This window comes from Nuphar pumila, chromosome 15, assembly GCF_984573655.1.
Source record: "Nuphar pumila chromosome 15, dmNupPumi1.hap1.1, whole genome shotgun sequence".
Taxonomy (NCBI): Eukaryota; Viridiplantae; Streptophyta; class Magnoliopsida; order Nymphaeales; family Nymphaeaceae; genus Nuphar; species Nuphar pumila.
The window spans coordinates 477,427-494,982 of NC_143263.1; the positions used below are offsets into that span (position 1 = coordinate 477,427).

At 37.0% G+C, this 17,556-nt stretch overlaps 1 protein-coding gene across 3 annotated transcripts; it reads left to right on the forward strand.

Moving 5' to 3' along the window:
* The first annotated feature begins 8,925 nt into the window (after nucleotides 1-8,925).
* LOC149814026 (small RNA degrading nuclease 5-like) lies at nucleotides 8,926-14,577 on the forward strand. 3 transcript variants are annotated; one of them, XM_089989311.1, is made up of 10 exons: nucleotides 8,926-9,257; nucleotides 9,680-9,740; nucleotides 9,868-10,135; nucleotides 10,421-10,602; nucleotides 10,704-10,999; nucleotides 11,204-11,391; nucleotides 12,332-12,412; nucleotides 12,812-12,937; nucleotides 13,482-13,640; nucleotides 14,160-14,577. In XM_089989311.1, exons 5-9 carry the CDS (start codon nucleotides 10,909-10,911, stop codon nucleotides 13,545-13,547), a joined length of 552 nt encoding a protein of 183 aa, XP_089845437.1. In that variant the 5' UTR covers nucleotides 8,926-9,257; nucleotides 9,680-9,740; nucleotides 9,868-10,135; nucleotides 10,421-10,602; nucleotides 10,704-10,908; the 3' UTR covers nucleotides 13,548-13,640; nucleotides 14,160-14,577. The 3 variants fall into 3 exon arrangements, with proteins under 3 accessions (XP_089845437.1, XP_089845438.1, XP_089845436.1); XM_089989312.1 differs by lacking the exon at nucleotides 10,421-10,602; XM_089989310.1 differs by lacking the exons at nucleotides 12,332-12,412; nucleotides 12,812-12,937; nucleotides 13,482-13,640; nucleotides 14,160-14,577 and having other exon boundaries at nucleotides 11,204-11,330.
* Nucleotides 14,578-17,556: the final 2,979 nt, after the last annotated feature.

The window sequence follows — 17,556 nt, forward strand, 5'->3', positions numbered from 1 at the left end:
GAGATGGTAGCGATGATGTAGGTATTGTTGCAAATCGATCTGAATCGGTCCATTTTCAATATTTTAATTTTAAAAAATAAAATTGGCCAATTCAGTTCGAGTCTGAATCTATTCGAAAATCTACTCTGGCCCAATATCGATTTTTTGACAACATTAAATGGTACACAAGCATCTCCAAGAATTCACATTATATGTAGCGTTCGCTGGATGGTGGGCATGCAGCAACCTACCTGATAACCATCCATCTTGGTGTTTATCGGGATGGGTGCATTGTCCATCTCGAGAAATGTTGAGATGGATCGTTAGCACTACTGGAGCTGCATAAAGAAATGGCCTCATCCAAGAAAAGTTAAAATATCGATAGCATCATCCCTCTGTGCAAGCCGACACCCAGCATAGGCCCTAGGGAGGGGTTCCTAGCCTCAGTTTTACGCCACCGGCGCAACGACCGTAGATATAGCTGGTTAATCCAGTGTGACGAGGTCTTCATGCTGGGTGTGGTTTCTTGGGGTTATAAATAAATAAAAAACCACCGTTTTTGTCATGCAATGCCCATATTTTAAGGGGCTGTTTTAGGAAATAATATTTAAAAGAGGAGAATGAAAAAGAAGATTCTGGATAAAATTACATATTGCAACAAAGTTTCACTGGGGAGCTGGCTTTCAAACACAGCCGTGGGGCCAATAATGAGTTCCAGGGAATACAACTAGCAAAAATTTGAGCACAAAAATATGGGATGCTTGTTTGGGACTTCTATGTAGAACAACAACATTTATGCATAAAAAATCAAAGTACACAGTTAAATTGAGTGTAAGAGGACGTGGGAGCAATGAGCCCCAACCCTCTATCGTCCCAATGATCAGATCAAAGCGTTAACCTGTTATTCTTTCAACTAGGTATCTGACACAAAAAGAGTATTACGGACCTTCGATACAAAGTGTCATCTCATGAAATTGGATTAGCTTCTAAAATTTAAAGAGATTCCTATGGACCTTCAAGACCAAACGACAAGTTAATGAGACTCGGCTCCTGGTCCCCAGGTCCTGTATATACTCTTCCTGTCAGCATCATTTCCTGCTTCTGCCATCGTCTGAGAGCTCAAGACCGAGTGTTGTCCAAGATCTTTCAAAGTATCATGAAGGTTAACAGCCAGATCCCAAAGAAAGAAAAACGATTTAGGGTCAGAAACATGTACACACAGAGAGAGAGAGAGCACCAAGTATGATGCATAATTACGTACTACTAGCGAACTAAACTGCATGTTGAGTACACATGGAAAAATATCATGCTTGATCCTTTCCATGATCTCAACACATTCTCATTATGCTTAGCTATTTGTCATGTCATGCTACAGCTCATGTGTATCCCTGAAGCTAAGCAAGGGGTATCCTCAACATAAGCAGATATGATCACGACCCCAGCCAAGCACTCGTGCTGATTGCTTATTGCAGGATCCTCGGCACAATCTGATTTTGTTTCTCTATTTTACATGGCAAGTCTCGACTGTGTGGATCATTGATCAGTAACTTAGCAATTCAAGTGGTACCATTCATAAGAATTATATCATAGATGACAGCCCAAACGCTTTTACCTTGTCTATTCTGTGGATGTTCGAATAGTCTATGCCATGCAAGTAGTCTGAAAACCAAAAAGCAATTCAGTACTAAAACAATGCAAATAAGAACCACACAACTAACAATAACAATCCAACCACCTGAATATGCATTATCTTTGAAAATCAACAAACTACGGGGCATCAAAATCACAGTTGAATCCAAAAGTTGTAAAAGGAAAAAATCTTTTACTAACTGTCCTATGTCACCCCATAAAATTTGGGAAACTTCTATGGTAGGTTAGTACCCCAAATTTGATTTTCATTAGGTTAGGTTTAGAGTTTTAGGCAAAAATCTTAATTTTTAGGGTTTTTAATTAATTTCTACATTAAAAAATGTCAAAAAAATATATTTTCGAGTTCTATTATGTTTTTAGGGTTAGTATAGGTGTCCATACCAAATTTGAGCTAATTTCAAGCACATTTGCCTTTTGTGTTAGTTCATTTTTAAAATCAAAGGTGAAAAATAGGCGAAATTTAGTGTTTTGTAATATCTTTGCATTCTTAGGGTTTTAAATATGTTTATCATCATCTTACATCATATTATAGTTGATTTTCATATCATTTGCATTTATTGAAAATTCAAAGTTTGCATTTTTACAAAAATTATTTCAGAAAACCTTGATTTCAAGGCCATAGTCTTGCTATCAAGGGCATTTTGGTCATTTGACCTTAATTTTGAATTTTTAAACTTTGATTTTCGTATTTTCAATCATATCATATTATGTATGATTTATTTTCATTTGGATTTCAAAATCCCATTTTTACAAAATATCTTTCTGAAAAAACCCGATTTCAAGGCCATAGTCTTGCTATAAGGAGTATTTTGGTCATTTTTACCCCAATTTTGAATTTTCAAGTTTTATTCTTTAAATTTTTATTATATGTTTATCATGTTTATATCAAAGAGGTATGAATTGGGTTTACATCTGAATAATATTCGATAATTTTCAATATTGTTGGATAAATCCAGATAAACCTACATTTCTGTGTTAACATATTTTCTAGTTTTGCAGAAATATTTTAGAATAAGACTTTCATTTATTTACTTTATTCAATTCAATGTAATATCAAATTTGTAATATTTGGAATAAGATTTACATCTTCTGCTTAGAATAGGACGGCATTGCACATAGTTTAATTCTGCAAATTTCAATATCTGATGTATGATTCATGTGCATTTATTTCAAATCCACTATGGTTGACACGAATGGCACGTGCTCAAGCTCTTAGGAAGTTGACAAACTCGGTGGAATTCGTATTTATGGCCATAGTCAGAATACAAAGGAAACCCAGCTTTGTGATCTTCGTATTAGCCACATCCAGCCTACACTCTTAGGCTAACTTCAAAATGCATTGTATTTATCAAAATACAAAAGGATTTTCTCAATTCCCAAATTCATATTCATTCATTCAATTTGCATCATTTTCAAACTCATTTTTCAATTCCATTTCAGAGAAATCGATTTTCTTAAAACTTTCTAAGTCTTTCTTAGGATTTTATTTTCTCAAAAACTCTGAGTTTTCAAATGGTATTTCAAAGTATTTTCCAAGTTCATATCATGATTTTCCAAGGTTTCCACATTCTCAATTTCATTTTCAAATCCCAAAATCGATTTTTCCAAAGTCCTTGAATTACTTATGAAATTGATTTTTCTCAGAATTCTCAAATCCATTTTAGACATCGATTTCCTCAGAAAAGCAATTCAAATCCCAAAATCGATTTTATCAAATTTCAAGTTTTCCTGAGAATCCATTTTCCATCCAAAAGTCATTTTCCAATACAGTTCCTGATTTCTAATGAAATTCGTGATTTTTCCAGGAACTCCTTTTTCAAGCATTTTCTAAGCACATCTTATTTTTAAAGCAAACATCATATTTCTCTCAAATGTGCATATTTTCAAAATTTCATAGCATATGCCTGATTCTTTGTGTATTTTAGGAAAATAGAGCATAATTTAGATAATTGAACTTAGTCAAAGCACACGTTGATCCTTGGTTCAATTACCCCTGGTAAAGGCGCCAGGAACGGTTGAACCTCGTATCGACAGGCGGATCCCATTCCATGGAATTTTTTCATAAATTTTTAAAACGTAGGTGAGTAATTTTCAAAACTATTTTTAAAACTTTGGTCGAGTTTGACTCGCAGAATCGTTTCTCTCTCCCGCAGATGGAGGGAAAATTTTTACGTTGATAAAAGTGTGTCAGACTGAGAAGACCCAACATCCGGCATTGTCTCGTGATGTGTATGAGTAGCTGGTGTAGGTGGATCATATGAAGACGAAACGTCATCTATAAAACAATTAGTTAGAAATTCACACAATGCATATTTAAACTAATCAAGTATATAATTATTTAAATGATATACATATCAAAGCATTACGTGAAGACGAAGGCTGAGACTGTGTATCACTGAGCTGGAATCCTATAAAGACGATTAACAAGTAACAGTTTTTATATCAACATATAAGCAAAAACATATAGAATGCCTATATTTAAATATAACACAAAGACATCTACCTAATGTTGTCCCACGGCATCCACTTGGTCCTCGACCACTGAGTGCTCGACCACTATGACCTCGGTCCTACATGAATCAGTTTTATAACTATACATGAACTGTGCATGTACATGCTAAGTATGCATGAAATGTAACATGATATGTAAGATATAATGTTAAAATAGATGATGCATATGAGAAAGTGATGTGGTATGTATTACAAGATATATTTCACTAGCTCGAGTATGCTTCCTCATCACTGGCATTGCCCTTTGTCTTTGGCTTGAACCGAGGATGCCACATGATGGACATGATCTGCTATTTTCTTGATCTTTGAAATACAACATGCAGTGATTTGGACAAACATCTATCTTTTGATACCCCATACCTAGAGTGTTGACTATAACCTTCGCACGGTAGAAATTTTGTGGTAATTTCAAATATTTAGGTAACATACTCTTCACAATAGAGCACAAATGGTCAAAACATGATTGACTCAAATTATACTCTGACTTCAAATTCGGTAATTGAAGAACTGCAGACAAGATAGTGTGACTCCCACAATCATTCTACAGTGGCTCATCAACATCTCTAAGTAAGTCATAAAATCTACTAACTGCATCGTTTGTTGCTTCTTATTCTACCCTAGTTGGTATATCACTAGGATCCATAGCAGAACCCAGTTCTGGTCCTACAACATCAAATATCAAATTCACATATGGATTATCGTACACCATATTCACCCGTGCATCAAAATTATTCTAAAATTCTTCACAATGAAGCATCCAATTCTGATAACCACTTACAAAACTCTTTTTGTATAGATCATGTCTAACGCCATGCAGTTCTATAAATCGATTGTTCTTACACATCATGCAGGGGCATCTGATCCGACCGGTGAGATCCACTGTACTGACACTTGCCATTGCAAATTCAATAAAATTGTCAACACCATCAATATATTCAAGCGACACCTCAGTATCAACTATCCTACGGTACATCCATTCATGATTTGCAATCATTTTGTCCTATGATGTTACAGATATTATCTTAACTAGTTAAAAGAGAATCATAATAATCCTACGATGAAGAAAATATTTAATTTATCATGCATTGATGATGGATGTAATGATTTGATATATATATATATATATGATGTCATTCTCCTTCAAGAAAACTATTGTCAAGCAAAAGTAGTTTTTCACACATTTAGATAAAATTACAAAGTAGGTTTCATTTTTTCAAGTTAATGAAAATGTAATTATTGATTTCTCCTTGTTTGTTTGCTATAATTTGCATATTATAGGTCATAAAGTCTCCATTTTGCTTGTTGCTTGTGTTGAGTTGGTTAACACTTTATTGTGGTTTACAAATCTGTTAGAAATTCTTGTTTGGTGATTGTTGGTGAGCAATTTTTTTGTTTGAGTTAATGCGTAAATTTTCTTCTCCTCTCTACCATAAACATACTTAATATAAAATGATATTTTCTATGAACTATTATGCATGCATTAATAATTTAATATTTTTATGTGTAACACCATCACATCATATTTACACACATCACAAATATATTTAGAAAGATGAAATCACATTCATAAACATGATACATTCATTTTAAGCATGTTTTCATGATACAATTTCACATGAAATGCATAATCAAATAAAAAATACCTTCATACAAGCATGGATAATCATGTCAAACATTGCAATACATTCAATCATTTATATCACAACAATGTCAAATATGTACCTACAGTAAATACACTCTAATATACCGCCAACTACAACCATAACTAGCATAGAATTCAAACTACAAAAACAAGAACATTTCTATTCTCATATATTAAAATCATGCTCAGCATGATCTCCAAACTCCAACAAAACAGTCTTAGATATCCACAACTAAGTGAGTGTGTGAGCTGAAAAGTGTTGCATCCAAGAAAGTAAATAACATGTGATATGCTTGCATCACTTACTCACCACGGGTATTTACCTGATTTGCATGCTTTTGCATTTTTCTTGTTTCTTTTCGCATGACATTTTAAGCCGCATACGATGTTTAGCATTAAACATCACATATTTTGCTCTGCTACGCACCTGCAATGCACATTTATATAGACAATACAATGTAATTTCTAACATTTAGATTCCTATCATACAACATAAAAAAATCTAAAACTTTAGTTTAGGAATCCTACCTTTTCGATGCGACGAAAAGTAAAATGAAGCTCGAAGTCCTGAAAATCCAATGCAAGTGCTACACAACGCAATCTATTTGTCCCTCTCACAAGGAGAGAGTGTTACAACTGCATACACAACGACCAACTTATCTAGATATGATGTCACACATGAGCAATATAAACAAAAATGAACTTCGGTAACCCGATTTGCAAAACCCTAAAGCGATACCCTAACAAGTCCAAAACAGATTGAACAACCGTGTGGTGCAGCTCTATGAGTTGCACGCTGCCCCATGCATCACCCTAGTGATGACACAACCATCAAGATAATCAATTTCAACTAAATTTATACTTATTGAAACCAAAACCAACCCAAAGGAACAAAACAGGAACTGACAATGCAAAGGATACCCCCTGTTGTCCCACAACAATAGCTCTGCACGATTCCCAATGTTGGAAATCAACACACTAACGAGGCATTCACCAAAACATAGAAGCAAAAACAAACTCAAAAGAGGTTTAAAGCAGTTAAACAATAAACAATAATTCAAAACTAGCGCATATATATATACAATTCAACTCGAAAAGAAAATGATCTTGATCAATTAGGGACTTGGGTTTTCCAAGTGGGTAACATGAAAACATTTGAGAAAACCCTGAATAGGGTCAGGCAGCTAAATACAGAAGGACAATCTAAATGACATTTTATGAAGTAATGAAATCTCTGGTTGGGGCCATTCTTTAGGCAAAAACAAAGGTCAAACCACCTACGGTGGCTCGGGTTCTACCCAGGTGAGTGAAATCTTCCCCAGAAAATGAAAATTACGATTATCTGGTCTGCTTACAATCACAGATGGAATGAACAACAAGATGGATTTCATAAGTTGCTTATAGAGAACCACCTTGGTTCTCAGAAATTGAAAGGAAAAAAGGGCTCAGTATCCCCAATGCGTAAACCCTATCAGAAGTTTAAGGAACTCCATCTGCAATGCATAGAGAGAGGACGAGTTACCTGACAAAAGTTGGGCCTCCTGATGGTGTGGCACTGATGTTCGGCAAGCAGAGGAATTGATGGCGAGGGTGGTCAGCGACGACACAAAAACGTCACCACGCACCAAAAGTAGGGAAGGCAGTAAGGGTTACGGCGGTGGCGCAGAGAGAAATGAGGGAAGAGGGAAGGAGAAAGAAAGGAAAGGTCGGTGACGGCCCACAATGGTGGTGCCCTTCAGCAAGCAGGGGTGTCAGCGATGATGTGACTCCAGCGATGGTTGACAGTGATGGCATCTGGCTACGGACGGGGAAGGGGAGAAGGTGTCACGGTGGGTCACGATGATGGTGGCCTCCAGTCGACGCTCGAACGGAAGGGAGACACCGAAACAACACACGAAAGAAAAGAGAAGAAGAAGAAAAGGGAAAATGGAAATAGAGGAGGAGACAGTAGTGGTCACGACAACACTGTGGCTTCGGCCGATCGACAAACGAAGAAGGAAGGAGGAGGAGGTCATGGCGGTGACAACCGCGCTGGTCTCCGACAGATGCCCAAACTGACACTTCACAGTGGTGGCTCACCCTACTTTCGGTGTCAGCGGTGGGGGGCTCTTAGTGACAAGAGAAATGGAATGAGGGAAGAAGGAGGAGGTGAAGGAGAGAACTCGAGCGGCGGGCGGTGACTGCGTGCGAGGGATAAAACAGAAAGGGAAAGAAAGGGGCTTGTATTAGGGTTTTACGAGGAAAAAAGTAGCGATGGATTAGCGACAAAAACATTCCATCTCAAACACCACCGCAATTTAGCGACAGAAAAATTCTGTCGCTTATCCATCACAAAGTTACAATGGAGTTTAAGACGGAATATTTCCGTTGCTAATTAGCGCTGGATTTTGAGACAAAAATTTTCATCGCTAATTCAGCAACTAATTTCAATTTTATGGATGACTAGTTTTCTCTAGCTAAGCCGTCACAAATTTGTGACGGATTATTTCGATTGCTAATTAACATTTTTCTTGTAGTGTAATAGGGACGAGGGGAATAAATATTTCTCGACGGGTGCGCCACTCTCGCCCGATGCTCTCTCACTGTGACTCATTGGACATGAGCTAGCGTGCTCCAGAAGAAAATTGGACCGGCCTCTGAGTAATGGTGGATAGTGCTTCGTTGACCAGCAAGGAGGCTACGGTGGACGACAGGCCATCCACAATCACGCTCTCGACTAGCGGCCGGATCGAGTGGCGGGGGAAGGCCAGCGGCTGCCTGACGGTCGACACCAATGTGTTGGGATTCATGGTGGAGGAATTAGTACACTATAAGAAAAACGTTAATTAGCGACAAAAATTTATGACAAAATTTTTTTGTCGCAAATTTGCAATGGGTTAGCTAGAGAAAACTAGTCGTCGCCAAAATTGAAATTAGCGACATAATTTTTTCGTCGCAAAGTTCATCACTAATTAGCGACAAATTCATGAAAAAAATTTTCGTCTCAAAATCAGTCGCAAAATAAGCACAGATTAGCGATAAAAGTTTTTTTCACTAATATGTCCTAAATTAGCAACGGATTTTGCGATGAAACTTTTTCGTTGCTAATTTGCGATATAAAACGCCCCATTTAGGGCACGATCTCTCTCTTCCCTCCTCCCCTTCCTTTCTCCTTGCAGCCTCCACACCATCCGCTTGCTACAGTTCCTCGGCCTCCGCAACCAGCACGACCTGTGGTCCGAATTCGATCTTTCTGGCCAGAGCGCCGATCTTTCTCTGACCTCAACCTTTCTCCGGTGCCGACGCGATGGCGCGGTGCCTGCGAGGAGGGCCAAGCGTTCACGGCCGCGAACTGCAACCGGAAGATCGTCGGCACGCAGTTCTTCTCCAAGGGGTACGAGGCTACCACCGAAGCCCTCAACGAGATTGCCGAGTTGCACTCGCCCCGCGACTCCCACGGCCACGGATCTCACACAGCGTCGACGGCCGCAGGCAGGTATGTTTTTCAGGCAAACTTGTCCGGCTACACGGCCAGGATCGCGAAAGGCGTCGCTCCTAAGGCCCGCCTCGCTATCTACAAGGTCTGCTGGAAGTCCGGCTGCTTCGACTCCGATATCCTCGCGGCCTTCGACCAGGCCATCGCCGACGGTGTTGACGTGATCTCTGTCTCGATCGGTGGGGGATTTGTCCCTTACTACCTCGACTGCATTGCCCTCGGCGTCTTCCCCACACCCCCTTCCTAAAACATGAATGGAACTCATGTGTCCGAGATGATATCGATTATTTGTCAAGCTGATTCCCGACACCCCCTTCCCAAGAACACAAATAGATGTTTTGTTTGTAAAGAAGATGACTGAATAAGGGGCATTGACGTGACACAGGGTAAAAGATAAGTTGATTTTCTCCCAAATTGTGCAGGTTTAGTGGAATTACTTATGAAATGCTCAATGCTGTAATCACCACTCTACAAGATATTCAGGTTAATTCAAGTCACTTGAATATTTTTTATTCTGTCAATCTTATGATAGTTTTTGTCTGATATGGTGGCATCACATGAGAAGTATCTCAGCTAATGTGTGTTATTTCCTTTGCTTGCCCATTATCAGGAAGAGTTTCTAAAACTTGTTTACAACGAAACCATCCTCGTTGGACACTCATTGGAGAATGACCTTTTGGCATTGAAGATCTCACATAAGCTTGTGATTGATACAGCCATCCTATACAAGCATCCTCATGGTGCCCATTTTAAACCTGCTTTGCGAGTTCTTGCAAGGAAGTTTCTTTCTCGAGAGATTCAAAATTCTACAACCGGGCATGATAGTGCGGAGGATGCGTGAGCTGCAATGAACTTGGTGTTACTGAAGATTAAACATGGTAGCTTCTTTGTTTTGACTTGTGTTATAATTCTATTATTTCCTAAATTGGATTGAATTATTCTAAAATAAGCATTCATAAATAATGAACATTTGGTGTTGATAATGCAATTAATTTTACACGTCATGCTCTTTTTAAATAAAAACTGTAGGCAGCCTAAAGAAACAACTTAACTTGTTCAAACTTGATTGCTATTCTGGACCATAAATTCTTCCATGTGTGTTTCAGCAAAAACCTTTCTTTTCAATATATAACATAATAAGCTCTGATCTTCATTCATGATAGGTCCCGAATTGGGTTCTCGAACCCTGTTCTTGAGGAAGAATTTGGTCTCACTTTTTAGTGAAAATGGCCGGACTTGTTCTCTAGTTGACAACATTTCTGTATTGAAACGCTATGCGATTGGACCATGCCATGCGATCCCAGTGTCTTCTGATGAGGATACTCTTGGAAAACTAAAAAAAGAGGTTCACACTATTATTATTATTAATTTTTAAAACTTTGGTTATACATACATTCTCATTTTCTATTACCGCAATCACCATGTATATTTCATCTTGCATTGCAGGTAAAGAGTGAGAAAGTTAATTTTGTTTGGGCCCAATTCTCAGAGTTGAATTCATATTTTGTAATGCAAGCAAGGGATAGAGAAAAGCTAGGTGCTCAAATTGCAGAGATGATCTCTTTGCTGACCTGCAATGGCAACTCTGGAAAAAGAAACTCAGTCAAAAGTTGCATAACACCTGAACTGGAGGGCATACTAACTCGCTTGGATGCCAGGATACAAAGTCTTTATGAGGCATTACCTACTAATTCTATGTTTATTCTGTCAACTGGACATGGCAATATTGCCATTGTCCAAAGGTAATTCATGCCATCAAGTCAGGTTTGATGTGATTCTTGTTTTTTCTGTTTTAACTTTGTGCCATATGGTTTATTAGTCTTCTTGCAAAGGTATCCGATTGTGGCTTACAGTAGTGGCTCATATTTCCATGCTGTGGTCTCATCAAGCAATTATTTCTCTGCATCTTCCATTTTGATGGTTACCAATTTAGTGCAGTATTGCAGACCATTTGAAGAAGTTTCCAGATGTTCTCTCTCTTGCACAGTATGATGAGGATGATGATGATGGTAACATTGCTAATAGCTATGTGACACTACATTCATCACTTAGATCACCAGAGGATAGGACAGAGGCTGTGGGTGACACCATCAAATGTTTAGGTGAAGGAATCGTTCCAGGTATACGCAATGAGGTATCTTCTGCTTCCCACCATGGTTTGTTCTGTATACCATATTTCTTCAAGTTCCATGAAGTTATTTGAATTCTGCTTGGTTGTTGGACTGTAACTTCTATGTTTGTTTGTATCAAATATCATCAGCACGAATGGTTGGCATTAGTGCAGCTAGATTTGACATGATTAGCCTGGTACTTGTTGCTTGCATTGATTGTCTCAATGATCGGGGATTTGAGACCAAAAATTTCTTCAAGAAACTGGATGCATAAAAGTCCTATAGAAAATGCCATGCATCCTTGTCAATATGATACAATGAAAGTATCAATATGGTTATAATTGATGTTACTTTTCCTGGTATATGAAGGGGACATGTTTTGCAGGTCTTGTTGCATTGCTCGTCATCCATTTTGTCGGCCTAAATGATTTTGTTTTCTTTAAAGAAAAAAAATGTTTAAGATGTTTAAACATGATTTGAAGAATTGGCTAGTTAACTTGTGACTGTGGGTCCTTATTCTTAACTTATTCAGGTTGCAAGTTGACTGTCATAATGATTCATTTTACCCAGGCCTCTTGATTGTTTGATCAATTGCAGCGGGTGGCCAAACAATTGCACACTGTATCTCCAGTTTTGAAGTGGACTCTGTCTACCTGAAATCATGATTCCCAATTTCCATATGGGAGCAATATTTTCTGAGATCATTTGGATTTGTGAGCTTGTTTAGATAAGGTTTTGAATGTGTGAAATTTCTTAACAGTTTTTTTTCATGCCATTATCACATATTTTGACTAGTGATTAAGGTCTTAAGCGAATCTATGTGCCTTAAACTTAATCATCATTATTCATTACTGTATAATAGATACAAAATGTGGCATTTATGTTGATATTCTGAAAATATATCATGTGTCCGATTTGGATTCTCCATGTAGTGCTTATTGTGTTGTCACTATTGCCACTCAGTTATACCCTGTAACTTCAGCATTTGGGATGCCAATCTTCTTCTCTCTGGAGCGCGCTGCTGCCCCTTTATTTGGCGTTAAGGTTTGTAATTTCAAATTTTGATAGTGCCATTGGCTTACAGAAGAAAAGGGAAATTATGGTTGGTTATTCATCATCTTTTTGTTTCTTATGGAAATTAGCAACTATTTCTGGGATATCCTTTTAAACACTAATGCTGGGACATCGCTCAAAGAAAATTGTTGTTTCTGGACATAGATAGAGTTGAACAAGATACATGTTACCCATTAGTGTTTGTGACGGATCATTGAATAAGATATGTGCGTTGCCACAGATACATGTCACACTTGTAAATATTTCTTAACTATACACCATTTTTCCTGTCCAGTTTTTTATTTAGTTCTACGTCACTTTTGGATTATTCTCTAGTGCAACTTGTACTCAGTTGTAATGCTGGTTGCTTCAATTTTTGCGCTTCTGAAGGCCTATGGTGTCCATATGAATGGCTATGTAGAGAAGGAAGGAGAAAAGTTCCTTTGGATTGGAAAAAGAAGCAACCTGAAGCCCACTTTTCCTGGCATGCTCGATCATCTTGTTGCTGGTGGACTGGTTAGTCATTTTGTTTTTTGGTGTTAACTGTCACATAGCAACTGGGAGAAGCACACAATTTATGATGCATTCATGTTACGTGCCATTAGCCTGATTCAGAGTTTTTGCCCATGCAGTAAGGGGGGTTCGGGGGCTCTCCCCCCGGCGTGGGTCCCGCCTCAAGGCATATGAGGCGCACGCCTCGGGGCTCTTTTTTTTATTTTTATTTTTTTAAAATTTTGCAATGGATTAGCGATGGATAATATCCGACGCTAATATTCAACGATGAATTTTCGATGTTTTGCGATGGATTATAATCCATCGCTAATATCGTTGCTATTTTAGCAACAGATTAGCGACAGAATATAATCTATCGCAAAACTGAATCCGTGACAGATCATGTCTATCTCTAATCCATCGCAAATTAGCGATGGAAGTAGCGACAAATCAGTTCTGTCGCTAATTAGCGATGAGAAATATACGATGGACGCTATCCATCGCTAATCCATTGCTAAACTGTTTAGCGATGGATAGTGTCTGTCGCTAATCCACATTTTTCTTGTAGTGGTACTCAAGGTTCGGGCTTTCACGAGGAAGGGCAGTGGGTCGTGCTACGGTGACAAGGAAGTAGTCAAGGAGTGGAGGGACATCCTTCTAGAACCTTCCAACCATGCGTCACTCAAACTCCGGTGCGAGATGCTCCGAGAATGCATCGATTCTCTTGGTATGGTTTTTGATGTGATTTTCTAAAAGTTTTTGTGTTAGATTTTTTTGCGAAGAATTTGGCTTTTTTGGGGGGAAATTTGGGGAATTGGAGTTCTGGATTGAAGGAGTAGCGAAACATCTTTTTTTTCTTTCCCATCACTTTGGATTTTTAATGGATATTTGTTTGTTTTCTTGAGATTTTGATGATGTTTGTCCGGTGGATGAATCTAGATCTTTATTTTTTTTCTTGTTTTTTAGTAGAGATTTCCTTCGTGATGACTATATCTTTAGGTTGCTAGCTTTCTTTGGATGATGTTGAGTTTTCATTTTATTTTGTATATAGTTAAATGATCGTCTGGTTCTCCATATATTTTTCGGAATTGATTACATATAATTTTATTTGTTTATGAAAGGTAATAGCTAAAAATTTTCATTTTACATATAATTTTCATTTTACATATAATTGATTACATACAATTAATATATTTTTCTGAATCGATTATATATAATTTTATGAAAAAATTGTCTTCTTTAGCAGGGGTTGTCATCAGTCCATCGACCAGTGAATGATCGGCGGTTTTCGAAGAACGCATGGGAGTCACGATGAATCCATCCTGCAGCGCCGACAAACTATCCCCTTTGTCAGATTCCGATGAATTTGGGGGTTTCTTGGTAACGAACATCAAACAATGAACATTTGGAACATAGCATTTGAGTACGGTCCAAACAAATGTTGGACTTGGAACAGTTGTTATGGAACGAACAAAACCAATGTTTTGTTCTGTGTTTTTTGTTCATTTCGTCCAACCCAGGACAAACTATCAAACATACCCTTAAGGAGCCATAAGGTCAATGCAGTATATATATTTTCATCCAGATTGCTCTAGAAAAGGGGGTCGACCCTTATAAATCCTTTGTATCTATTTATTTTTTAATGGACTTTGGCTTTTGCTCTCTCATTGCTCATCTTCCTCATTGATGCAAAGCACCATCATGTCTTGAAGAAATAAGAAGCAAGATGTCATATCTATGTCAAGTGTAGAATTCAAGTACAAGCCTATGAGTTTTAAGAAAACAAGTAAATGGAGAACACGAATTTGTATGCACTATGTCTGAATCATTGATCGCATATAGTGATCTCCTAGGGTGATGGATTGATTAAGGGCAACACGACATGTGTCTAAGACAAATGAAGGACTTGTGGAGATGAAGGAATTGAAACCTAGAGATCATAAGGTATATATGAAAAATAACACCTATACTGATGTGGTCGGGATAGGGACCTACAGGCTTCAGGTAGAAGGGACCAATCTCTTACTAACAAATATACTTTATGTATCTCCTATAAAAAAATCTTTTAGCGGTAGGAGATTTTGCTAAAAAGGGCTTCGAAATTTGCTTCCAGGGCGACAAGGTCACTATCAGGAAAGATAAAAAAATGAAACTCAGGGGTCACTGTGATGCTGACCATGTTCTCTTTCATCTTAATGTAACTCCTATAAATAATACAATGAATATTTCTGGTTATATTGATTGTGCATTTAATGTCAATGCATATTTATGACATTTAAGGTTAGGGCATATAAATGTTAACAAAATAAAAAAAAAATTCGCATGAGATTATTACGTTCTCTTAAAAATATAGAATTTGAAAAATGTGAACCATGCATATCAGATAAAATTACTAGAATACCTTTTCTTAAGGATAATAGGTCATGTGACTTACTAGTTTTGGTACATAGATATTTGTAGACCTTTAATAGTAGAAATCACACGAAAGAAAATCATATTTCATCACATTTATAGATAACTACTCAAGGTATGCTTACATATACCTAATCTCTAAGAAATTTGAAGTTCTAGAAAAGTTCAAGTCATATAAACATGAAGTTGAAGGATTCTAGAAAGAAAAATCCAAGTTATTAGATCTGATAAAGGAGGTGAATATAATTCTGATGAGTTTAAAACCTTCTGCATTGATAATAATATAACTCTTCATACAACTATGCCTTATACACCATAACAAAATGGTGTAGCTGAACGAAGGAATATAACCTTAATAGATATGACAATGTCCATGTGGCACATGCAAATCTTTCCAAGAAATTCCGGGGAAAAACAATTTGCACTGTCATGTATATCCTAAACAAGGTTCCTTCTAAGGCTGCAGAGCTTACACCCCATGAATTATGGATTGGTAGAAAGCCAAACTTGAGTCATTTGCGAAAGTGAGGGTCACCTGATCATGTGTTGATTCTTAGTCAAATGAGAGACATGTTAGATATCAAAACTATCAAATGCATTTTCATGAGATACCCAAAAGGATCAAAGAGATATCGATTATATAATCATAAAAAAGGATTTATAGAGTAGAGAGATAACTTTCTTGGAAACTCAAGAAAACAATTTTGATCCTGAAGATGATAGTGTCTTTCTTGATATCATAAATGATCATGGGGTACTAAGTCAAGAGTTTGAGCATAACAATTCAGTTATGAATAATGGGCAAAATTCATAATCAGTAATTGAAAAGAACAAGAACAAGAACTTATCCATCTTATTTGAATGATTATTATACATTCTTGAGTGATGAATTATGCTATTTCATGAATTTGGATGAAACTCTTGACAACTTGAGTTTTGAAGATTTAGTTGCTTCTAATGAGTCTGAATTATAGAGTGAAGTAATGAAAGATGAGTTTGACTCCATAAAAAAGAATGAAGTTTGAGAACTAGCTACTTTGCCTAGTGGATATGGGGCAATTGGTAGTAAATAGGTTTTCAAGAAAAACTCAAGGCAAATGGATCTATTGATAGATTTAAGCCAAGATTAGTAGCAAAAGGCTATTCTCAACGAGAAGAGATTGATTATGAAGAAACTTACTCTCCTCTAGCCAAATCGGCATTTATTCGTATTATTTTGGCATTGGTAGCTTATTTTGATATTGACCTATATAAAATAGATGTGAAAACGACATTTTTAAATGGTGAATTAAATGAAATTATTTTCATGCAGCAAGTAGAAGTTTTTAAAATTAAGGGTCAAGAGGATAAGGTATACAAATTAAATAAATCCTTGTATAGACTTAAGTAGTCACTAAGATAGTGGTATTTGACTTTTCATAATGTTATAACTAAATTGGGTTATGAGACAAATAGTCTAGACTACTGTGTATATGCCTAGAATAGTGGGAAAAAGTTTTTTATGTTATCCCTCTATGTTGATAATATATTAATTATAGAAAATGACATAGACATGATAAATATGACTAAATCATGGTTAAGTTCTCGATTTGAAAGGAATGATATGGGTGAAGATTCATATATCCTTGAAATTAAGATAAAGAGAGATATAAAATCGAGATTTCTATGTCTGAGTCAAGAAAAATATCTTAACCACATTATAAAAAAATTTAGAATGAAAAGTATAAAGGCAAAGGGTACTGTAGTAAAAGGCCAAAAGTTAAGTAAGAATGACTGTCTAAAAGATGAACAAGAAAAGTTAAATGTTCCTTATGCTCAGGCAATTGGAAGCCAAGTATATGCAATGCTTTGTAATAGACCTGATTTGAGTTTTGTTGTAAGTCTAGTGAGCAGATATCAAATTAATCTTGGACTCTCTCGTTAGGAAGCGGTTAAGAGAATTTTTTGATATCTAAAGGGAACTAAGGAACTCAAGCTATGCTATCCGTCAGATAGTTTAAAGCTTGTAGGCTATTCAGATGCTGACTTTGCTGGTGATAGAGATGAAACAAAGTCTACCTCGGTTATGTATTTATGTTAGGAGGTGGGGCAATTACATGATCATGCAAGAAACAAGGGTGTGTGACACAGAATACCCAAGAAACTGAGTATATTGCCTATAACATGGCAATCATATTTTGTGTGGATAAATCGTTCCCTAAATGAGTTGAAATTGGATATTCCAAAAGATC